General features: G+C 44.1%; 1 protein-coding gene across 1 annotated transcript in view; it reads left to right on the forward strand.

Annotated features, from left to right (window-relative positions):
- The first annotated feature begins 715 nt into the window (after window positions 1-715).
- The window catches only part of HSD17B12 (hydroxysteroid 17-beta dehydrogenase 12), a 166,846-nt gene continuing 142,880 nt past the window's right edge, over window positions 716-24,681 (forward strand). Inside the window, exon 1 of the mRNA XM_074998955.1 lies at window positions 716-941. Within this exon, the coding sequence (XP_074855056.1) occupies window positions 776-941 (166 nt within the window). The 5' untranslated portion in view covers window positions 716-775. The remainder of the gene's footprint in view (window positions 942-24,681) is intronic.

Below are 24,681 nucleotides of genomic sequence, written 5' to 3' on the forward strand. Positions count from 1 at the left end.
TGAGATGAGTCAAACATTCTGCCCCGTAGATTTTAAGCAGTTTAGGTACATCCCACTGCACAGAAGGACTTCTGGCTTCCAATGTGAGATTTGGTTACAGTTCAAGAGCAGGAATAATAAACCCCCGACTTGTAATGGGAGCTGGTATCTAAACATTAGGGAACGCACACAGTTTTGTTAGTCTTTAAAGTGCTTTTTTGTTTTGACAGTTGCATGACAATACTGATGGCGAGCATGTTGCTGCAAATCAGTGACTGCACACTGCACTTTCCAGGGTATCTACAGGGGAACTGCTGGCATGCCCTGCCTTCAGGGCTGAAAGAAGACCCCAGGGAATGCTACATTCAGCACCCCTCCCCCGCAGTTGGGTGCAGTCTGGGGACTCTCCCCTGCCCGGAGCTCCCCGGGCTGAGCTGGCACAAACCTTACACCTTCAAACTAGCCGCCCTGACGGTACCAACGGCCGCAGAACCATCCGGGTGACTGGCAAGGGCTTCTGCCAAAGGCTGCGGGAACGTTAAGCCGAACACGTGGCGTGCATGCAACGGATGAATGAGAGCTTTTGATGCGCTTCCGTGTTGTCCAATCAGAAGGCAATTGGCAGGGGCCCGTAAATTCGGGGCCGTGTGCCGCAGCGCTACCCAACGAGAGAGGAGTATGTTTTTGAGTGAGAGGCAGCCTAGCCAATGGAGAAATAACGGGGGGCGGGCGCTGTTACGCGTAGGCTAGCGTGGCCCACAGGGCTTAGCCTGTTCTTGGCCACCACCCCCGCAGCATGGAGGTCTTCAGAACTCTCCCCGATGGTGGTTTCCTCTATTGGGTGGGGGTGCTGAGCGTCGTGTACATTTCCGTGCGGGCCGCCTATTGCCTGCTGGCCGGGCTCCGCGTCTGGGTGCTGGGCCGCCCGGTGGTGCTGGGCCCAGGGCTCGGCCCCTGGGCAGGTGAGTCCGCTCCTCTGGGGTCGCCCCTCTCCCGCCCTTACAGCTCCCCTTGTCTGTGCGCGGCCTCGGGCTGTCCCATCAGCCAGTGGCCTCCCCGAGGACCCCGTGGGGTTTCTCTTTCCCTTCCTTGGGGCCGTCCCCGCTGGGACCCCACGTGGCTGGTGTTGCCCCAGGCACCTTTCTCCCCCAGCCCTCCCTTTGTGCGGGGGTCCCTTCCTTGTGCTTGGACTGGATCCCTGCCTGGGGGAGCTGTGCCGGCCCAGGACTGGAGAACTACTTCAGGTGCTCCCCAGAGGGGAAAGTAACTTAAAATTTCTTATAGGTACCAGCATGTTGTAAGGTGTCTCCCTACCAGCTTTTTAAATAACGTTCTGTTGGTTTATGCTGCATCTCAGCCAGCTTTTTACTGAGAGTTTACTAGCCACTTAACTTTCACCTCTAGTCATCCTCCGCTCCTTTGCCCTACATGGGGCTAGCCTGGCCTCCCACTCTGGCTCTCGTCTCTTTCTTGGTTTGGTCCAGGTCTTCCCCCTCCTCCTGGTTGAGGGAGATTTTTCCCAGCCCATGGCAAGGCACTGCTATTCTAGGAATGTGTGGGACTAAAACAGATTAGAGTAACCCAGCAAAACTTGTTACCAATGAACTGCTTGTGTGTATCCAAAACTACATGAGAACTAGGGCCCCACCAAATTCAGAGTCTATTTTGATCAGTTTCATGGTCATAGGATTTAAACAGTTATTAATTTAATAATTTCAGGTATGCAAATCTGAAATTTCACAGTGTTGGGGGCACTGACCCAAAAAGGACTTGGGGAGCACACAAAAGACCAGATTTCTGGATCTGTGACATATTTTTCATGGCTGTAAATCTGGTAGGAGCCTAACCATAGATTAATCTTCCTCAGCCCAAACATATTGTGTATTAAATTAGCGTAAAGAAAATAACAGAAAATCAGTCTTAGATTCAGAAATGGGTGTAGTCGAATCTGGAATGTGTGGTTCAGGGGTAATCTCAGTCCCTTCAAATACAACCCATTCTTCCTCAGTATCTGAAAGAAGTATGAGCCTGCCAAGTTCCAGACTTGGGATGAGGACCTAGAACGACTGTTGAAGGAAAAATATAATAGTTAAGTGTTTAAAGAGAAATGGGATCAGGCTTTGGTATAAACATTTTCTGCTGATAAATCTGGTCTGATTTTCATAAATACGTTACAGTAATGTGATCTACTGGACTAAATGCAATGTTGGGAGCCAGTGGGCTTTTGCTGTGATTGTGGCACTGTGACCAGTTCTGTGGATTTGATAACTCACTTAAGCCCCGTCACTCTGTGTTGAATGGATAATCCCTGCATTTTGGAAGTTCTGACTGCAGAAAAAAAATGTTTAATTATGACGTTTGGAGTCCTTGCCAAACAGCTGGTGAAGTGCCACTCATGCATAAATTGGAACATTTCATTTAATTTCAATTTATTTGTAACTGCTTTTTGCCATTTTGTTCACAAATTGTACAATGCCTGACAAGTTCTGTTTCATTATAATACTAGTGTGTTAGTAGGATCTGTGCTCTTTAAAAGTAAAACAAATACTAGGACTACATTTCTTTATTTGATTATCAATGCTAGCAAGGAATAATTTATGCTATAACAGGTAAAGCTCTAAGTGAAAGCATCAGGTCTATAATGAGTAAGGGCATTTGGACCAAATGTTGGACAGCAGGAGAAATTATTTAAATCCTTTTTGAAATAAAAGTTACTTCTCAGGTGACTTGATCAAAAGCAGATCCAAATTGCTTTTGATGCTTACAATAACCATTGTTTTCACAAGTCTGTTTTTGAGAAGGATGGAAGTGAGTGATCTTATATACTTTTGTGTATGTATCTTTGTCATGCTGAGCTTTGTAACTTTTCTTTTAATGCAAACTGCTAGTAGTAACATGGAAATGATTTGTTTGGATTCTGAATCTTTATCATAGCATTGTTGAAATTGTATATTAATGACCTAAGGCAATATGGACAAAAAAGGAGTCAAACACACGAAAGAAACGAAGTAGAAACATTCTTTTTGGACTTCATCTGAATACACAAAACTTGACATTCTTATTCTTGTTGCTCCTTTTTCATCCATATTGTCCTCAGGAGACTGATTTTTTTTTTTAAATCTTTGTTCTGTTCTGATAACTTTGTTTAACTTTAGTTAAATTACTAAAGTTACCATCTTTCTCTGTTACCAGTTTGCAAAAGATTCATTTTTCTGATGCTTTCTACTACTGGCTCCAGCACAGCTGTTTACCAGTGGTCCCTTTTATATTAAAAAAACAAACACTGTGCTTTCAAAGATTAACTTATCTTGGGCAATGTGGATTTAACAAATTTTGTAGAATTCAGTCAACAGGAAAAGTGTAGTATGCCTCTAATGCATAGTACCGATGTCTAGATTTATCTAAGAATTTTTTAAGATGATGCTTATCAGGTGGTTGCATACTGCCCCTCTTCCTGTTAGCAGAAGCTGTATTATTCATTTCCAGAACTATCCATAATAACTGCTTTCTGGAAAGAAAACATGGGGCTAGGTCCCCAGATGGACTTGGGTAATGGAATTCACAGTGTTTTGTTGGTGCCTAATTTAGGCACATTGCCACCCAGTGGAATCCATAGCGCTGACTTAAGTGGCTAGGCTCTCTGTACAAAACTTGGGGAGATTAAGATGTTGAGGAATGAGATCTGCAAAAGCCAGCTGAGCTGGCAGCCACTATGCAAGTAAATAAGAAATTCAGAGGAGAGGGACTGGTCTTAAGCCCTGTTCTTCAGATGGACTTAAGCACCTTTCTCTGCACTGGATTTGTATCAGTGAAAGTTCTCCTGGAGTTAGGTGCCTAATTTCATTAAATATTCATTGAGCCAAAGAGATCATGGGTGTGACTTCATAGCCAAGTAGTTAGGGCACTCATCTTGATAAGTGGAAGACATAGGTCTGCTCCAGTCTCCTGACTCATGCATATATAAGTACTTATACATGGTGGAAAAGCTTCAGTAAGAGAGTATGAAATCCACCCTTATAGCCTAATGGTCAGGGCACTGTCTGGGCATAGTGCAGATGTAGGTTCAAGTGCCTTTTCTATATTAGTCTGAAGTGGAAATTGAACCTAGGTCTCCTAGTCCTGGATGAGAACTTTAACTACTGGGCTAAAACCAAAAGGGAGCACTTCATCATCCTTCAGCCGTTTTGTGTTGGTATCCTCTGAAAATACCTGCCAAACAAGGTCCTGTAGCAAGATAGATGAAGCAGTGCTTAATTCTAGGATCCTGCCTAGGCTGTGATTGTGGTGCCCTGGTGCTTAGGCTATGATGGCTGTGTATCTGTTCACTGGCAATTAAGCACCTATGTCTTTTAAGATATAGTCCATGATCCTGGCTTCAACTCACTTCTCAAACTAACTTTACAAGAATGGATAAGGTTGTGTTGAGATGTCTTTGTAATTCGCTTCCATATGCTCTAACTTTCTAAAAAGTTCTCTTTTTGGGCTGCCTTCTGTACTTCTTTGCACCAGGATTACCACTTATTTTTCAGTCTCTAGCATTCCATAGGCACTACTAAAAACTATTTGCCAAAAGTACAGATAAAGTGAATATCTTATTCTGGAGTTGCCTAGCTTGAGTACTGTGTTCTCAAACTACATATTCTTAACTGATTCACAGGTTCAGTAGAGATAAGTCAGTGCAGCTAGAAGTATCAGTAAAGCTGCAGTCTTCATGTACATACGTTGAACTATAGTGTCTGTGCCAACTGTCAATCAGTGACAGACAGTGTTTAGGAAACATTTAAAAAAATCCACAATGTATGTAAGCTTTCAAATGTGGTTGCATAGATCTAGATGTGATCAGCATATAGATTCATCATTACAGGACTTTTTTATTGTAGTAATATTCTAACTTTTGATGGAGTTGGAGAAATGAAATTACTAATGTCATGAAAAATAATTAATGTTCCTGGTCTGTATAACATAGCTACCATTTTGTTAGCATTCATTATCAGCTGGGGATTGTTCTCTATAATGATACATGTTAGTGCCTTATTAAAAAATACTTTATCATAACCACAATGCAAGATTTTTTTTGTTTAACTTTGTCTTCAGGAAGAGCCTTGCAAATCTGTGGCTGTTCTGTATACTTGGATGTTTATGAATTGCCGATTGTATGTGGATACAAATTTTGTATCGATGCAGGCTCTATCTCCAGAACAAGAACTGAATAAAGGACAACCCTGTTGTACCCTTGTCCTGATTCTCCCCACAACCTTCTCCCTTTGAGGAGTGCAGCCCAGGGGATTAGTGGGACCAGGGATCTGGTGCCAGCAGCAGGGGTCAACTCACCCCCCTGACCCCCCCCCCCACTCACAGAGAAAGGTGGTTGGTGGTGGCAGCAAGTGGAGTGATGTGGCGAGCTCTGTTCCTCTGGCTGACTTGCTCTTACACCCACTGATGGGAGAGAGCACTCCCCCATGCTTTTCAGAAGCTCTGTCCCCTCATCTCTCCCACTAATGGCATAAGGGGGCTCATGCTCCCCTAGTTCCCCTGGGGCTTAGCTTCCAGCGAGCATGAATCCAGTTCAGCTTTTTTTCCATTTCCTCCACTTACTTTCCTGTTTGCCCCCAATTTATGTAGTAATATTGTTAGCTGTACCTTAACCAATCATTTTACTGAAATTATATTAACCAACTCTAACTTATTGGTTCAATAATCATGTTACAATTATATCCCACCATCTTAACAACTTACACTCACTAAAAGTAATTACACAGACAGAAACAAAGAGTCATACAGATAAGCAATAGAGAAGTGGGGGGGCATAATGACAATACAATGAAGAAATGAAGGTTTCACTACCCCAACTCTTGATAAGTAGGTCTTTGAGAAACATTCTGGACGTCTTCTTTTATCTGGAGCTGATAGATTGCATTGCCTGTTTAACAGCCCAGATTGCCTTATTTTAATATGGTTAGTTTGGGATGTGTCAGAATGTGACCATATGTTTCCCAGCTTATGGCAGTGCTTGCTGCTTAGCCAAAAACTTGAGAATGAGGCTTCCAACTGTCAATGAGAGAAGACCCATCCATACCCAGGCAGACTGATTTTGATATTTTGTTTTCATACGTCTGTAACTTGCTAAATGGTAAGAATAAGCCTGAATTCTTAAAATAGAGGCCTTTGCATGCAGGCCTCAATATCCTAAAACTGTAACAAAATTTTAAAAGTGTACATACCTGAGAGAAAAGAGAGAAAATTAATAACTTAATTATCAGGTGGTCTTTAGTAGTGCAGTAGCAATCCAGACAACCAATGTAAGAATTCTTTTCCAAAGCTGAAATGAAGATTGCTTTGGAAAAGGGATGACTATATATGTTGCTCTACATGCTTTGTCTACTGAGTTATTCAAGTTCATTTGAATAACTGGTAATACAGCTGGTAATACAGCTGAAACAGCCCATTAGAATAGTTCTCCTTTTTATTGACCAAACACATTGGGGCTGTGTCTGCGCTAGCCAAAACCTTCGAAATGGCTATTTTGAAGTTTACTAATGAAGGGCTGAAATACATATTCAGCGCCTCATTAGCATGCGGGTGGCCACAGCACTTCGAAATTGGCACAGCTCATCCAGACGGGAGTCCTTTTCAAAAGGACTATGAGCAGGTGGGAATAAGGGGACTTCGAAGTTGCTGGGGTCCTTTCGAAAAGGAGCCCCATCTGGACGAGCCGTGCAGCGGCAAGCCATGTCAATTTCGAAGTGCCACGGCTGCCCATATGCTAATGAGGTGCTGAATATGTGTTTCAGCGCTTCATTAGTAAACCTCAAAATGGCCATTTTGAAGTTTTTGGCTAGTGTAGACGTAGCCTAATTGGAATTTTGAGTGTCCATCAACAAATTTTAAAGTCAAATAATAATGTTATGCAAAGAATGAATATCTGCTCTTTAGTTAACGATGCAACTTGCGTTAACAAACCTGATTTCCATCCCTGCTCCCGTTAAATCTATAAACAGAATAATGTTGATGCTGAGGCAGTTTGGCTATTTCTTGTGGAACTCTGCTTCAAAAGATTATGGAGGATGAGAATTTAGCAGGATTAAATGAAATTAGGATATAGGTTGGCCCTCCCTGGTGTTGTACCCTCAGGACCTGACTGGTTCCATATGAAGGAGTTTGCCAGATAAGGGTTGATCAAATATGGCCCATCTGCTGCTGGTCTCTAGGCTCTCCTGGGGCTCTCTGGTCTAACAACTTCCTGCTGGACTATGGGTGTTGCTGGACCAGAGAGTCCCAGATGAGAGAAGTTCAACCTTTATTGAAATTTACACTAAATACACTTAGACACTTCTTCTCCCTCCTCCCTCCCCAGCAAAGTGCCTGGAGTAGGGAACATTTCTGTGGGCATGTTATCCATTACATGAGATTTATAGGTTCCTCTGATAGTCTTTCTGTGCTATCCAACAGGGTGCTTAACTAGGTAGACTGTTGGTGATGCATGCTTTTTCTCGAATGCTGTTTTAGTGAGTAGTACTGTTTTCTAGTTTGGGGAGCTGTACCTTTATCTTCGAAGAATGTTGGGTGTAGTTTTGGATGCTGTTGTTTTTAAGGTGTCTGTTTTGTAAAGTTAAATTAAAAACGGATCTTGCCATTAGTTGTTGCCATGTGAGGCTTCCTAGGAAGTGGTAGTTTTTCACTCCCTCCTATTGGAATTGTCTTTTGGCTTGAGTACAGGTGTACTCAAGGGCTATGTCTGCATTACATCATAAAGTCGATTTTAAGGCTTGATTTTTTTTTTTTTTTTTTAAACACAATGTGACTGTCTTCAATGGAGAACCATTAGGCTGATTTTTTTCAGGGTGCAACAGTCAACTTTCTCGCCGCGTTCCTCTGATGTGGTATAATGCCAAGTTCGAATTTACAAGGTTGAATTAACACTAGTGTGGTAACAGTGTTACTTTAAATCAATAATATCAGCCTCCAGGGGTATCCCCTCATGCCGAGAATATGTCCGTCCTAGTCACTTTCACCTCTGCTGCTCTCTAGGGCTACGTCTACACGTGAAGCCAACATCGAAATAGCTTATTTTGATGTAGCAACATTGAAATAGGCTATTTCGGTGAGTAACGTCTACACGTCCTCCAGGGCTGGCAACGTCGATGTTCAACTTCGACGTTGCGCGGCACCACATCGAAATAGGCGCTGCGAGGGAACGTCTACACGCCAAAGTAGCACACATCGAAATAAGGGTGCCAGGCACAGCTGCAGACAGGGTCACAGGGCGGACTCAACAGCAAGCCGCTCCCTTAAAGGGCCCCTCCCAGACACAGTTGCACTAAACAACACAAGATACACAGAGCTGACAACTGGTTGCAGACCCTGTGCATGCAGCATGGATCCCTAGCTGCCGCAGCAGCAGCCAGAAGCCCTGGGCTAAGGGCTGCTGCCCATGGTGACCATAGAGCCCCGCAGGGGCTGGAGAGAGAACATCTCTCAACCCTTCAGCTGATGGCCGCCATGGCGGACCCCGCTATTTCGAAGTTGCGGGACGTGCAACGACTTTGACGTTGAACGTCGAAGTAGGGCGCTATTCCTATCCCCTCATGGGGTTAGCGACTTCGACGTCTCGCCGCCTAACGTCGAAGTTAACTTCGAAATAGCGCCCGGCGCATGTAGCCGTGACGGGCGCTATTTCGAAGTTAGTGCTGCTACTTCGAAGTAGCGTGCACGTGTAGACACGGCTTAGGAGTGCAGGAAGTAGGAAACAGGAAAGCTGGCAATTTACATTCATTTTCTTTCTGGTCAGTGTGGCAATCACATTTAGCCAGGACAAAGAGCCCCAGCACGGAGCCATCAGAAGAGCCAGGATCTTGGCTGGTGTGTAGCCCACGCCCCACCACACCATGTGGTAGCTTGGCTGTGGGGATTAGACAGGAACATGCCCTCCCCTGTGCTGGGTGAAGGCTTCTTCCCTGCACAGGATTTAGCAGGAGAGGCAGAGAAACGTGTTTTCTGCCCTTCACGTTTGTACAGGGCAGCACCCCACTCCTCCCCCAGTGTCATGTGGCAGGGTAGGCCCCACCTCACCACACCACATGCCAGTTGTGCAGTGCGGACCATGTCCTGCCCTCCGTGGGGTGAAGGCTTCTTCCCTGTGAGAAACTTGTTTTCTATGCTTCACATTTTCCGGATCTCGTTCTTAAAAGCTTCAGTTCTATTTCTCTGTGGCCCACTCCCCTGAGCCCTTCATTACAGTCCTAAGTGGAGAGCAGCAGGCTGGGAGATGGCGTTGGGGCAGAATGGAGCAGGCTTCTGGGTAGCTCCAGCTCCCATCACTGTGGTGAGTGAATGGGGGCCCAAAGCGTGCTGCTACCCTATGCTGGCCCCCTGGTAATCTCCCAACTCTTGTTATGCAGAAAAGAGGTGAAGTGGGGGTGGAGCTTGGGGGAAGGGCAGGGGAAAGTGTCGCACAGGGCCCTGCACCCCATTAGGGATGGCCCTGAAGGCTGTATTGAAGCCATTAAGTCTATAAGGGGGTTAGTGCCTTCATGCTGGAATGGAAGGGAATGGTCACATCTAACAAACTGTTGGGGAGATTGACTAACTCAGTGGGTAAGTGACCTTATTTTATTGAGGGGTTTTTGAATGGCTTTATTGTCTTTTTTTTTTGCTAGGTAGTATCTTGTGGAGGTCCTGTGGTACCTTGTAGACTAACAGAATTTTTTGAGCTTAAGTTTTCAAATGCATTTGTCAAATGCAAAATGGGTCTTAGCTTCCGAAAGCTTATGCTCCAAAAATTCTGTTAGTCTATAAAGTGCCCCAGGACTTCTCATTGTTTTTGTGGATACAGATTAACAAGGCTACTCCTCTGATACTTGTCCTGTAGAGGGTAGTCTTCACAGAAACTTGTACTTAAAGCTAACCATGGGCAGGAAAATACTGAAGGGTAACGTCTTTTCCATTTATTTCTCCCCAGAAATCCCATCTTCTTGCAAAGTGTTTGATACGGTGCTATCAGTTGTTGCAGCCAGGAAGCCTAATTATATAGGCCAGTGTTTCTCAATCGGGGTATGAGTACCTGTGGGGGTACACCGAGGTCTTCCAAAGGGTACTTCAGCTCATCTAGATATTTGCCTAGTTTTACAAGAGGCTATGTAAAAAACACTAGTGAAGTGAGTACAATCTAAAAGTTCATTCAGACAATGACTTGTTTCTACTGCTTCATATGCCATTCCAATTCATTTATTTGATGAGAAGATGGTAGAAAGTTGGCAATTTTTCAGTAGTAGTCTTCTGTGATATTTTTGCATGTTTTTGTAAGTAGTTAAGTGAGGTGTAACGTGGTGGTATGCAAACAAATCTGATTCCTGGAAAGGGTAGAGTAATCTGGAAAGGTTGAATGGCGCTTGTTTCAAGACCTCCGATTACCTTAGGACAATGTTTCTCAACCAGTGGTACACGTACCCTCAGGGGTACAGGAGAGAAGTCTAGGGTACTTACAATGTTTTTTTTTTTTTGTTTGTTTTTTTAAACAGGGTACTTTATTTTAAAAAAAAAAAGGGGGGGGCGGTTGAGAAACACTGATACAGGGGAAGTGAATGGCATCCACATTGTTCTTTTCTTGACTTATCTTCTGGTAGGAGGAATGTAATGCTTGTTTGAGGTGTTACAGAAGTCCAGGTTGAACCTTTCTACTCCAGCACCATTCTGGACCTGACTGCTGTCAAATGAGAGTTTGCCAGACCCTGGGATGTCAATATTGTCCAGCAGCATTACAAACACTTCCACTGCTTATTGGGCTCTGAGAAGACATTTAGGGGTAAATTACCACCAAATAAGAGCCCAAAACACTGAGAGCCAGGACTGGTTGCTGCAAACAAACATTATGGGGCATGGGATACGTGGCTGCGCCCATAAGGTGTCGTCTAGCTAACTAAAATCATGTCCAGGTGTTGCTGGATCAGTGTGTGCCAGACTAGAGAGGTTCAACCTTTATATTAACTAAACAAGGTATAACTGATAAGCATTAGAATCAACTATATTAAATTGAGTTGCTTTTTCTTAATAAACTGGTTTAAAAATGAGTAAAATTACATAAGGTTGCTTTCTATAAATTTGTGCTTTTAAAAGTCTTTGCCAGCTTATTACAGGTATTTTTCATTGAAAGGCTATGTCTATGCTACAGGGATCTGTCAAAAGAAGTTGCTGTTGGAAGATATCTTCTGTTGACAGATGGCAGCCACACATGACAGCGGATCACTCTGTTGATACGCTCTGTCGACAGAAAGTGGCTGGACACCTGGCCATGCACTCAAGATAACGGCCAACAAGAAGCATAGCAGGAAGGGCTGCCCAGTGACCCAGAAGCATCCACATGGCTCTTCTGTCGACAGATTCCGTCAAGAAAGATGATCTGCCTCATGGGGGAGAGGCAGAAGGTTGTGAACGGTATCTCGACAGAACACATTTTTAGTGTGGATGCTTCCTGGGTTTTGTCAACAAACCACTCTAGTGGAGACATAGCCACAATGTGTTGCTAATACATTGATGTATACAGTGGACAACTTTTGTTGCCTGCCTACTGAACAATTTCCCTTATAACAAGCAAAAATACAGTACCACTTAATATTTATGTGTGAAAATTCATTCACAAAAATGCAGCGTTATGGTTGCTCAGTGAGAATCTCCTACCATTCCAGAATGCAGAGTTAAGCAAAACTCTGACCTTTGGAAATATGAAGTTTAGGTACACACCAGTGTAGCATTAACTTTGCTGTCTAATGCTCCAGTATACACTCATCCCTCGTTAAACAATGACTTTACTAATGAGTACTCGCTTAAATGAGGGACAGATTTACTTACCTTAATTCACTCTGCGTGAACTCCCCCTGCTAATAGGAGGCTAATCCCCTCCATGTGGCTCCAACCTGCCCTAGTCTGACCCCCGGCCAGCCCCATGGCCCCAATCCACGGCAGCCTGACCCTATCCTGTCCCAGCCCCGCAGCAGCTTGACCCCTGCCGCTGACCCTGCGGCCCCAAACTGTGGCAGCTTTAACCCCTGTGCTGGCCCCACAGACTGGCCCAGCGGCAGCCTGATTCCACCCCCCGCCCCAGCCCAGACCACATGCCCAACCTTCAGGAGCCTGAACCCCCCCACCCACCACATGGACCCAACTGGCTACCAGATGTTAACCCTCCCTCTCACTCATGGCCCCAGACTGCCTTTAACATTCTCCAACCCCAGGTTCACTTACCTTTCAAAAGCAGCGCAACCTGCTGCTACTCCTTTGCCAAGCTCTAGGAACCAATCAGACTCTTACGTGTTTTTTAATGAGAATTTAGTGTCCCTCTGACCAGTTTTGGCTTACGAGCACGAAGTTGGGAACCAATTGTGCTCGTAGGGCGAGGGATGAGTGTACTTATAATGCGTACTTGTATTCTGCTTTTGCACTTCAGTGAATAGAAGCTGCCTACTAGCTCTCGAATATGAAAAAAATATACAGAAGGGCTAGGTATACAAACTAAAATATTAGCTGAATTGCTGGTCTTGAATACCACCACCTCTTTTCTTAAAATTTATATCTCATATTGGCTGTGTCTACACGTGCCCCAAACTTCGAAATGGCCATGCAAATGGCCATTTCGAAGTTTACTAATGAAGCGCTGAAATGCATATTCAGCGCTTCATTAGCATGCGGGCGGCAGCGGCGCTTCGAAATTAACAAGCCTTGGCGCCGCGCGGCGCGTCCAGACGGGGCTCCTTTTCGAAAGCACGCCACCTACTTCGAAGTCCCCTTATTCCCGTGAGCTCATGGGAATAAGGGGACTTCGAAGTAGGTGGCGTGCTTTCGAAAAGGAGCCCCGTCTGGACGCGCCGCGCGGCGGCAAGGCTTGTCAATTTCGAAGCGCCGCTGCCGCCCGCATGCTAATGAAGCGCTGAATATGCATTTCAGCGCTTCATTAGTAAACTTCGAAATGGCCATTTGCATGGCCATTTCGAAGTTTGGGGCACGTGTAGACGTAGCCATTGAGTTCCAAATTATTTCCACACTATATGTCTGTATATTTGCATTTTCTTCTAAATTTTAGTGGATATGTACGTTTTGCTAGAAGTGGGATCCCCTTTGAGAGAATTGGTAGTGGGTGGCACACATGACATTTATCTTAAAAGCTGAAGTACATGGGGAAGGGGAGAATTCTGTGCCACTTTGCACGTGCAGAATTCATGTTGCTTGCAGATTTCTTTGTTTCCCTGGAAAAAAGGTGACTTTCTGATGGGGAAACAAAGGGGAGTCTTGAGCTGTCATTCACCTCTCCACAGTAGCGCAGCTGCATTATTTTGGTTGCTTGGAGAAGTCTGTGGAGAAGAAGATCCCTGTAAGGAGAGGAGCTGAAGCCACGAACCAGGGCATCCCCAGCGCTATTCTGCTCTGGACACAGCTGCTAAATCTAGCTTGGCTGGGGCCAGGTCAGACCCACCCACCCACAGAAACCTCTGGGTTCAGGAAGTTCTGCACTACCTTCTCCCTCCTCTGCTTTTGGCCTCCCCAACTGCTTAGCTAACACTAACCCTCACTGTACTGGGAGTTGCTTCCCTGTTTGCCTAACCCCTGTGCATGCAGACAGACCTGGACGTCCCCACAAAGCTTCACTCATCTCCTCCCCACCCCCACTTCACTTAGGTCACAACACTTGAAATTCCACCCAGCTGAGCGTCACTATCTGCATCCCAAGCCCCTCTGCACCAAGAACACCTCTCCTTGCCCTGTAAAGCATTTGACATGGTCTCACATAATATACTTATCAATAAACTACGCAAATACAACTTAGATGGGGCTACTATAAGGTGGGTGAACAACTGGCTGGATAACTGTACCCAGAGAGTAGTTATTAATGGTTTTCAATCCTGCTGGAAAAGTATAACTAGTGGGGTTCCGCAGGGGTCTGTTTTAGGACCGGTTCTGTTCAATATCTTCATTAACGATTTAGATATTGACATAGAAAGTACACTTATTAAGTTTGCAGATGATACCAAGCTGGGAGGGGTTGCAACTTCTTTGGAGGATAGGGTCATAATTCAAAAGGATCTGGATAAACTGGAGAAATGGGCTGAGGTAAACAGAATGAAGTTTAATGAGGACAAATGCAAAGTGCTCCACTTAGGAAGGAACAATCAGTGTCACACATACAGAATGGGAAAGGACTGCCTAGGAATGAGTACAGCAGAAAGGGATCTGGGGGTTATAGTGGACCACAAGCTAAATATGAGTCAACAGTGTGATGCTGTTGCGAAAAAGGCAAACATGATTCTAGGATGCATTAACAGGTGTGTTGTGAACAAGACACGAGAAGTCATTCTCCCGCTCTACTCTGCCCTGGTTAGGCCTCAGCTGGAGTATTGTGTCCAGTTCTGGGCACCGCAGTTCAGGAAGGATGTGGAGAAATTGGAGAGGGTCCAGAGGAGAGCAACGAGAATGATCAAAGGTCTAGAGAACGTGACCTATGAAGAAAGGCTGAAAGAATTGGGCTTGTTTAGTTTGGAAAAGAGAAGATTGAGGGGGGGACATGATAGCAGTTTTCAGGTATCTAAAAGGGTGTCATAAGGCAGAGGGAGGGAACTTGTTCTTCCTTGCCTCTGAGGATAGAACAAGAGGCAATGGACTGAAATTGCAGCAGGGGAGGTTCAGGTTGGACATTAGGAAAAAGTTCCTAACTGTCAGGGTGATCAAACACTGGAACAAATTGCCAAGGGAGGCGGTAGAATCTCCATCACTGGAGCTATTTAAGAAGAGGTTAGATAGATGGCTTTCAGGGATGGTCTAGAAAGTGCTTGGTCCTGCCGTGAGGGCAGGGGGCTGGACTCGATGGCCTTTCGAGGTCCCTTCCAGTCCTACTCTTCTATGATTCCTCCCCACTGAACCCCACCTGCCCTGTGTTTTGAACCTCTTCTTCTGTGCCCAGACCATTCTCTGCTGAGGCCTCCTGAATCACCCCAGTGAGCCCCCCTCACTCAAACTCCCAACTGACCTAGTCCCCATACTTCCTACTGAACCCCCCACTCAAGCAAATCTCTTCTGCTGAGCCTCAGCCACCTTCACCTGGATCCCCTTGAGGAGTCTGGTTACCCCTGCTCCCAAAATTCCCACAAACCCCTGTCCCTCAGGATTTCTCTTGGGTCCCTAATCAAGTTGCCTGCATCCAGATTGTACCTGCACAGACCCCCCTCATGAAGTGCCTCTGCACTAGGATCCTGCTGGGCTGAATCTACTTGCCCCACACCTGGATTGGGGGCCATAGGGGAGCATACCTGTGAAGCTCTGTCCCTCTTGGCATGTACAGAGTGGAGGGGCAGAGCCCTGTGCAGTTTCTGGCACATTGTGTTTGGGTCAAATGTAGCCTCATTGCTGAATCCAGGGTGGAGGCTTCAGCATGATCTCTCACTTCTGTGCAGCCAGTGGCCCATGTCTCTTCTCCCCCTGCCTCTCCCTCCATACAAGAGCCTCCACATTTATTTACCAACAAAATGTGCAGACATCTTAATTTTTTGGTACAGAATTCCTTCAGGAGTAACAGAGTTCAAGTTCTGAGCCTTTTTTCCCCCTAAAGCAAGCAAGAGCTGGAAAAATCAGAAGAAACACATTAGTAGGGTCTTAGCAAATTCAGGGGTCATTTTGGTTAGCTTCCGTGATATATTGATTTCAGCTAATTAAATCTGAAATTTCAGAGTTGTAAGTGTGGGGAGTCTTGACCCAAATTGAAGTGGTGTGTGTATGTTGGCGGAGGGTAACAACAATTAAGTTTTGGACAATTGTATACTTGTTTATCTCTGAAGGCAATGTATATTGCAAATGTTTTGTGAAAACTTGTAAAATCTGTGATAACCAACACAAAACTTTTTCTTGCAATTAAGGGTAAAAGAAAATATGAAACTCCTTGTGAAGAAAAAAGTCTCTGGGCATTAATCACAGAGACTGAGTTGCTGAGCCCCTGGGCAAGATGGGAGTGGGGAGTGGCTCGCTCTGGGATCCTGGAAGGATGGGTCCTTTGGTGGGAGGGCGGGACTAGAGGCTATATCTTCTCCCCCAAAGCCCAAGACAGCCCTTCTTGGGCTCTCCTGGAAATTTAAATGTTCCAGGCCCAAGCAGTTGTGGCTTTTGGAGTAGCTTCTTCAGTGTTGGGAGTTATGGTGTGTGTTGTACATCAAGTGGATAAAAAGCAATTAGTTTCTTTTTCAAAATAAATTGGATTTTTATTTAAATCAGATTTTAGATTTTTTAAAAATCCTCAAAACACTAAATTTCTTATAAAAGTGTTAGGTAAAATCTCATCACGTTTGTTGTTGACATGCCTGTTGACTGGAATGCTAGTTTGGCAAATAAAATATGCAGAATTTTTCATAATTTTGAAATCTGGTGTGCAGAATTTTAAATATTTTTCCCCAGAATTGCCTCAGAGTGGCAATGATGGTAAAATCAACACCTGTTCTAATGGAAAACAGAATCTGGACTAACATAAGTATTAGTTTTGCACTTGAAAAATTAGATGTTTTACATTTATGCTGAAAAATAAGCAATTATAATAGAACCTTCTTATACAGATCTACGTCCTCTGTGTGTGCAGAACTCGATGTCTTTAAGGACAAAAAGTTTTCCCTATTTCTTACTCCACTAATATTGCAGAACCAACATCACTGTTGGGGAGAGCTACATCCTAAGCTGCCACAAGGAAACAGAATTGAAAAGTCAGTTTTATCATCTTTGTTACGAGTGAAAATAACAAACTGGACTTGTACCGGCAGCCTCGAAAGCTATCTCTTTCTTTGTAAAAAGAAGCAACTTTTCATAAGGATGTCATTTGACTATAAACATGGAGTTCTGCTGTATCCTTTTAACACTCCTGAAAACTGTAGAAGCCACATCTTGATCTCACTTACCAGAGCTAGAATTTAGGAATACTAGAATACAACTGGTGTGCTGTCTTTAATTATAAAATTTGAACAATTGTAAGAGATTGAGTTTTCCCCAAGTAAGGAATACCTATGTGTGATATAAAGATTCCTTTTAGAAAGCAAGTTGCATAAACTAAACTAATACAAGTCTGGAATTGTTAATAGGGGACATAGCAGTGATTATTTAACTATAGTTAAGATTTCATGTGCATTTCCATGGTAATCCCCTGGTTTCAGTCACCTAAACTTCCAAAGGACATTCACCTTTGAAGGCTGAAATTTTCCCGTCTTGGAGTCGGACCAGAAATTGTTATCCTAGCCCCTGTTTTCTGTCAGATCTCCGACTCTCTTCTGTGTCAGCTACCTCATGAGGGTAGCTCATTCCTCTAACTGTGCAGTCAGCTTTCCCTTCTCGATTCTTGCGTATCTTCATACTGAGCATCACAACTTTCAGAGGCTTGGCTTGTTCCTTTATCCTCTACAGAGATTATTGCAGGCGTCTGTGTACCTCAGAGTCTGGATATCTAAAGAAGCTGCTTTGCCTAAGCAGCCAGTACCACAATGAAGGATTAAATTAGGCCTAGTTTACACTTAAATTTAGGTTGACCTACCTCTGTTGCTCAGGTCTGAGAGAAATGCCCTGTGCCTGTATGTCCTTGTTTGCACATGCTGCTGCTTGTGTTGTGTAGCCACAACATGGCCTCAGCAAATCCCGTCTGTGTCCACGCTTTCACTACGATGCATACATTGCAGTGACAAGGCGCCTGTAGTTGGAAAGGGACTGAGAGAGGCTCTGGAAAGGATGAGGCAGTGGGACACTACACTGCGGGTGTAGGCATACAATGCACTGGTTGGTACATAGATGGCTGTGTTGGGTATGTAACGTAGCAGTGCTTTACTGTTCTCGCTTAAGCCAGGCCTCGTCATCTACACAGCTGTTTATACGCATGTTAATTGGGCAGGTACACTTGAACCTTTTTAATCTGACAACCTTGGAAAATAAGGTATGCCAGAGTCTGGCAATTCCAGACCATGGAGGACGCTGCAGGATCTGAGCCTGAGGGGGATAGCAGTGTCAGAGGTGTGAAATCCTGTTTAATTGGTTACCTGGTTTAATGTGATGTTTAACTGTTTCAGCTGATTAAAGGGGGAGTGGGGAGTGAACTGGAGAAAGGTGCTTCCACCTCACTGGGTTAGAGCTCCTATTCCTCCCTTTGTGACCAGGCTGGAGTGGATCTCTCCCCCCCACCCCACAGCAGGGGCTGCATCAGCCTCCACCAGTTAACCAGAACCAGTAAGCATCAGCTGTTAAGGGTGATGTTAACTGCTCACATCCCTAAGTGGTATAAGACATGGCTCTGTGTCCCTAGCTGCACCCAGGCATGGCTCCCCCACCTCCCAAACCTCTGGACCAGTGCTTTGCTGTGTTCTGTTCCCTGCGTTGCCGTGGGATGTGTATATGGTTGCAGCAGCACGCAGAGCCACTAGGGTCTGAATCACAGATGGTCTTGGATTGGGGATACCCAGGGTACAGATTTTTGAGTATAGTGCCTGTATTTTGCATGCCAACATAAATGTAGATGTACCTGTAGTTAAGTTGACAGCATGGGTTTATTACAACATGGAAAAACTGTAGTGAGTATCTGCACTAACTCAGCATAGCTACAGTGCTGCTGTTGTCACTGTAGCATTTGTAATGGAGTTAATCAGTTTCAGAATCATACGAATGTTCTTGCCTTTTCCAAGTTTGTAGGATAGTGAGTGGAAAAGCAAGTTATTTGTAAGTAGTATTTTGGTAGATGATAGTGGTACGTGGCTTTCCAAACACAACTTTAGATAGTCTCACCTCCAAAACGTGAATGAAATCTTTTGTTTTTTACTTCACCTCCTTGTTGCTGTGCTTTTGTGCAGGCCCTATGCAACAACTGGGGAAAGACTTTGGCAGGACTAAGTCTGAGAAGAAACATTGTCCCAGAGAGAGCATGCATTGATATGGTTTTCACTGTTTAACAGCAGAACACTAGCTTTATTAGAGGTTGACTCTTCTTAGTGCTCTAAAATCCATGTAGCTAGTTGGATTGCTTTGAAATTAGTGTGCCTTATGAAGCTGTGGGGTTGTTGAAGTGTCCAAATTTGGAGTCATTTGACCATGAGCTTTCTAGAACACAGCCACATGAATAAAACAACTTTTTGCCTAAACCAAAGCCATGTCTGTGATCATGGCTCAGATCGTATCAGTTGCTGAACACTTGCCCACCTAGTGCATAGCACTCACTGCCCCTCTGCAGGAGCAAAATCGGAAACTCTGTTTCCGAAGGAGTTTGTCCTCCATGTCACCTTTCATGAAGGGGGATATGAGAGAACCTTGCCCCTCAGAATGTATCTGAGCCCCTCTCCCTTCTCTCTTGTGTGTGTTGGCATCTGGAGGTGGAGGGTTGCCCATCTACAGTAAACTCTTTCATATGTAGCCGTGCCAGGATCAGGAAGTTGCTGGATATTCAAATATTCTGGATAATAGAGAGGAATACCTAGCAATGCATAATACAAAAGAAAAACAGGATTAGATATTAAGAAACAAATGCATGCAGAGTACTTTTATTTACCAACGGTAGTATTGTACACTGTAAACTTATACTGTATTTGCTGTATTTATTTGCACTTACTTTCACTGTATTGTACTTTTGAAAACAAATAAAATTTACTCATGGTTAAAATGGTGGTTATTTGAGAGTTCTGGATACTAGAATGCCGGTTAAGATAAAGATTACTTTATGAAGGATTTACTCCAGGATGGGTGGGGGAGCTTACCCAGTTAAAGTTTCCAAGCCCCTCCGTCCTCCCATTTGTGTGCTGGGATCTGGGAGAACCCTGCACACCCTTCCCCATGGGGATCTGACCCTCCAGTCGGCAGGGTTCGTGTAAGCTGAGTGCTTGGGTGGCCACCCACGAGAGAGTCACATGCCGCCCAACTGATTAGCTAGCACCCACAGCCATCCACAGCTGGCAGCATGTGTTTCTAATGGTTGTGCACATCCACAGTGCCTTGGTGCACATAGCAAAATTTATTCTGCCCATGGACAGAAAAAGTTAGAGGGAACGCTGCTTGTCTGTACCTCTTCTATGAGCTGGGCAATGTGGAAACCTTACGATTTTGGGGTTTCTGAGCCCCATTACCTATCTAGTATATGTGTATATTCTAGGCACTGCTCGCATCTGGGGAAGACATGCTCCTCTGTATGGTGATCATCTGAGCCCCACTCCTTGACTTCTGGAAATCAGCTCCCACACTAGAGGGAAGCCATGCCCTTTTGAGTGGGGAGCTGAGAACAGACGTTCCAGGAGCTGCACCAAGCACAAAAGTTCCAAGACTGGAGTGAAGAATTGGGAATGGCTGTGCTTGATGGTAGGGATGTTAACAGTAAACTGGAAAGCCTCACCCTAAATGAATGAGACTTATCAGTTACACTTACCCAGTGGGGGCTGCTTCAACCTCCGGGGCCTGCAGTGGGTGAGGGGTGCTCCATCCCAGACGGAGCCCCATCCATGGTGGTGGGGTGGCTGTTTCAGCCCATTCGGGCTGGAGCGGCTGCCTCAACAGGCCCCTGTGTGCTTAATTCGTTAGACTTAATGTTTAATTGTGGTTTGAGCGTTGGCTTTGTAAACCCAGGGTTGTAAACTTCAAGCCCTGAGGTGGCCATTTAGTGGTCTGGGGCAAATGGATTTAAAAAAAACAATCTGTCAGGGATGGCGCTTGGTCCTGCCAAGAGGGCAGGGGACTGGACTCGGTGACCTCTCATGAGCCCTTCCAGCTCTGTGAGAGATGTGTGTATAACTAATTAAATGGGATTTTACATCCCTACTTAGTGCATATCATGAGCTGACAGGCACAGGGCCTGTGAATTGGAGAGCCCAGACAGATGAATGGAGGAGTTCACACTTCTCATAGCTATTATTTTGGGCTGTTTTCATCTTGATCTCCATGGGTGTGATCGCTCACTGAGATTTTTGTAGAGCCTTTTCCCTCCAACCTCCCTTTTCTTTTCTAATAATTTAAATTATCCCAGGCTTTAGGGATCTGAATAGCAAATGAGTGGCTGATTTTTAATTTAACACTGTTCTAACAAAGGACTAACTCTGCTATAGTTAAAGTTAAGAAGGTTTGGTTTAAGATTTGGTGTTTAAGTACTCAGAAATATACATGGTTTCTCAGATTGCCTGGGTGTTTTCTGTGCCTGATGGGGTGCTGGTGGGGTTAGTAGTGAGCCAAATGTGAAGTCAGTTGAGCAAGAAGATCCTGAGATGCACCTTCCTATACTTTCTGGGGGTGGGGCAGGGAAGCAGCTTTTTCTTTAGGTCACAGATTCTACCATAACAAAAAAGTTAGTCTTTAAAGTGCCACTGGACTGCTTTTTTTCTTTTGATAGTACATAGACTAGCATGGCTATCTCTGTTAAGATTCTATCAAATTTTTCTTCTATACCTGACTCCATGTAATACATACAAGTAGTATTGGAGGATGTGAGTGGGAATGAACTGGAGCAGGCTTTCAGTTGTAGCTTTTAAATTCTGCTTTTTTAAAGAAAACTGTACTTATTTAAAGTGCTTTTATATTTGAACTGTGCTGATAGAAGATAGAATGTTAAGTGTTAAAGTATTTTCTCTATCTTATTTAGTGCAGAATGAAGGCAAAGTTTCTGCCCTTGGAATCTTTCTGCTTCTTAAATTTTAGGAATATACCCTCCACTTTTTGACAGAAGAGAAACCTTGGTGCTCAAAAAAAAACAAACAAAACAACCCAATCATAGGGCTTTGATACCAAGTGTTTTGTAAATTGCAAGATAAGTAACATAGGAGTCAATACATGATCTTATATTTTACATGGCAGTTGAAAAATGATGCCAAGATCTGAAAAACATACATATTTGGGAGGAAGTAGAGCGGTGCTGGGCAACCTGTGGCTAATCAAGGTAGTCTTCTGGCAGGGTGAGGGACATCTTGCTGAGGTAGACTGCCTGCCGGCATGGTCCCCCCACAGCTCCCATTGCCCAGGAATGGTGAACCTGAATTGCGGTGGGCCATGCCTGTGAGCAATCAGGGTCATGTAGAATGTCTTGTGGCCTGCCCACAGATTACCCTGAGGAGTGGTGTGTGGCCTGCTGCTGAGGTGGTTATATCTTCAGATAATTACTGGGGTTTTTAAAGGAAGGTTACTTTTATCTGAATTATGACTGATAGCACAATATTTTAAGTGGACAGTGATCTGTCTTTGAAGTGCAACAATGCAGTAAATCCCTAATGTGCATGATTTCGTCTTGCGTTTAACTTGCATTAATGCGAGTTAAGCGCAGGTGAAAATCCTGACGTTCCCAGGGGCTGGAGGGAGTGAAGCTCCCCACTCCAGTCCCTGGCTCTTGCAGCTGGGGGAAGTCAGGAGAAGTCACTCTGCTGCAGCTGTCTACCTGCCACGCTCCCCCACCTGGGGGAAACTGGGCAGACAGTCGAGCTGCTGTGGTTTCTCCCTGACTTCCCCCAGCTGGGGGAAGCTGGGCGTGCAGGCAGCAGTGCCACTGTGGCTTCTCCCTGGCTTCCCCCAGCAGGTAGAGCTGCGGGGGACAAACAGCCGCACCACTTTGGCTTGTTTCCCCCAGCTGGGAGAAACTGCACCACTGCAGCTATCTGACTGCCCAGCTGTTCCCAGCTGCGGGAAGCTGGGGAGAAGCGGCACCTGGCTCCCTGGTTCCCGGCTCCCCACAACCTGCAAGAAATTTGAGTTATGTGAGAATGCACAAGAGCGTTAACTTTGGGGGTCTACTGTATATATTGCATTGCTTTGCATTTTCAAAAGATATTGAATATAGTCTTGCACAACATTAGGCTATTCATGCTGGTTAATCCAACTCAGTTGTTTTACTTTGTTGATAAGAGCATGTCTCAAAACAACTATCTCCTTCAGAAGTTACTCCTTGTTTTAATCTTGCAGGGATGGGAGGGAGTAATTCTGGAATGATGATCATTGACAAAAGATAGTATCTGCAAATATAGTCGGAGAAACACCATGCAGTTTTATTCTCGAAAATTGCAGTCTCATTCTCTGAGAATTTGGCTTCCATTAGAGTTAAAATAACTAATAAACAGTCCTGTTCTCAGAAATTCATAAAACAGTACAAACAATTCAGCTTGAAATAATATAAGGTTCATAACTTGTTAGTGACAATGTGGTAAAAGTGCTTATTGATTAGTGATGCATAAATTACTTTCAGTGTTTGAACAAAATCTGTTCTTGGTTGTATGTTTTGGGAACAAACCTTTTTTTCATCTTCTGCAATAGAATGAGCATTGGAGGGCATAAGGTCAAGAACTCATTTCAGGTACATGAGGTTTGCTAATGCCGCTGATCCTGTTTTAATGCAGATAATTATTTTAACTTGTTTTTATAGCTGATAATATTCTTGAGACAAGATGGTTGGTGTAGAATCTTTTATTAAACCGCTTTCTGATGGTAAGAGACAAACTTTTGAGCCTGCACAGACTTCTTCACCTCTGGGAAATTTTCATGGGCTTGGGCTACACTATCAATTTATGTCACATTTAGGATGTAAGTTCAAGCACTGGGTTTTCCAACGTAAGTACACTGACTCTTAGAAACTCGCATGTTGGTATAGGTAACATCTTTGCTAACTGAAACTATAGTGCAGCCGCAGTGCTCTATGTGTAGACAAGCCCTAAGAGTATCCCTGCAAAATGCAAGGTGGACTAGATTATTTAGCTTTAGTAATTTGAAAGGACTATTCAAGGTGAAGTGCACTGTTAATACTCCTCTAGTAATAGGGAGCAAGGGAGGGAGAAACCTCAGAGGAGTTTGGTAAAGGTTTACAGATTATTGTAATACGCAGTAAATCCAGTGTGTCTGTTCGTATTCATTTTTAGTATCTAGCAAAATTATTAATTTAAGCTTCCAAGGTCATCTTTTAAACTGTTGTGCTGGTTTCCTTTGAGGGTGGAGAGATGGTAAATATAAAGTGACTGGTTTGTGAAAAATCAGATTTTCCTGTAAGAGCTCATTAAAAAGTGTAGTGTTGTTTTCACCCCCATTGTTGTTACCAGGGCATTTTAATGGCCTGGATGAGGTAAACCACATGTTGAAACAGGCATGTGTACGACTCATGGCTCTTAAAAGGTGTGTTGTAGGTGCTATTGATCATTGTAATGGTGAAGATAAATCTGCAGGTTTGCTGTGCTGCTGGAGCAGTTTAAATTTAGACATACCCTAAATGATGGGAGAGCCATGGGAAAAGATTTTAAAATGACAAACATACAATTTTTTTTTCTAAAACACACAAAATTAAAGCTTTATTGTAAAATGAAAGGAGGTAACTTCATTCCCAAAAGTTAATCCACATAGCCATGGAACTGTAATTGTTTAAACACATGGGGAGAAACTGTTAAGGTATTTAAATCATTTTTTAAAAAAAGTCAGCTTAATATTACAAGTACATCTTTAAAGAAATGACTATGTGTGTCAGGGCCTGGATTCAGTTTTGTGCTAGTTCTGTAAGAGCTTTTTATGGTGAATAGCGCACCCAATCTAAAGCATTGTTTAAATCATGTGAGCCTTATAGCCTCCACAACTTACTCCTGCGCCAAATGCCACACAATATAATCACTCCAGTTTTAATTCCTTCGGTAATTTATTTTAGGATACCATGTTCAAGTATGTCTGTAACCAAATAGAAGGGGGAAAAAGATGCTGGAAATGTTTGCTTGGAAAAAT

The sequence above is a fragment of the Carettochelys insculpta genome, chromosome 6, assembly GCF_033958435.1.
Source record: "Carettochelys insculpta isolate YL-2023 chromosome 6, ASM3395843v1, whole genome shotgun sequence".
In the NCBI taxonomy this organism is placed as follows: domain Eukaryota; kingdom Metazoa; phylum Chordata; order Testudines; family Carettochelyidae; genus Carettochelys; species Carettochelys insculpta.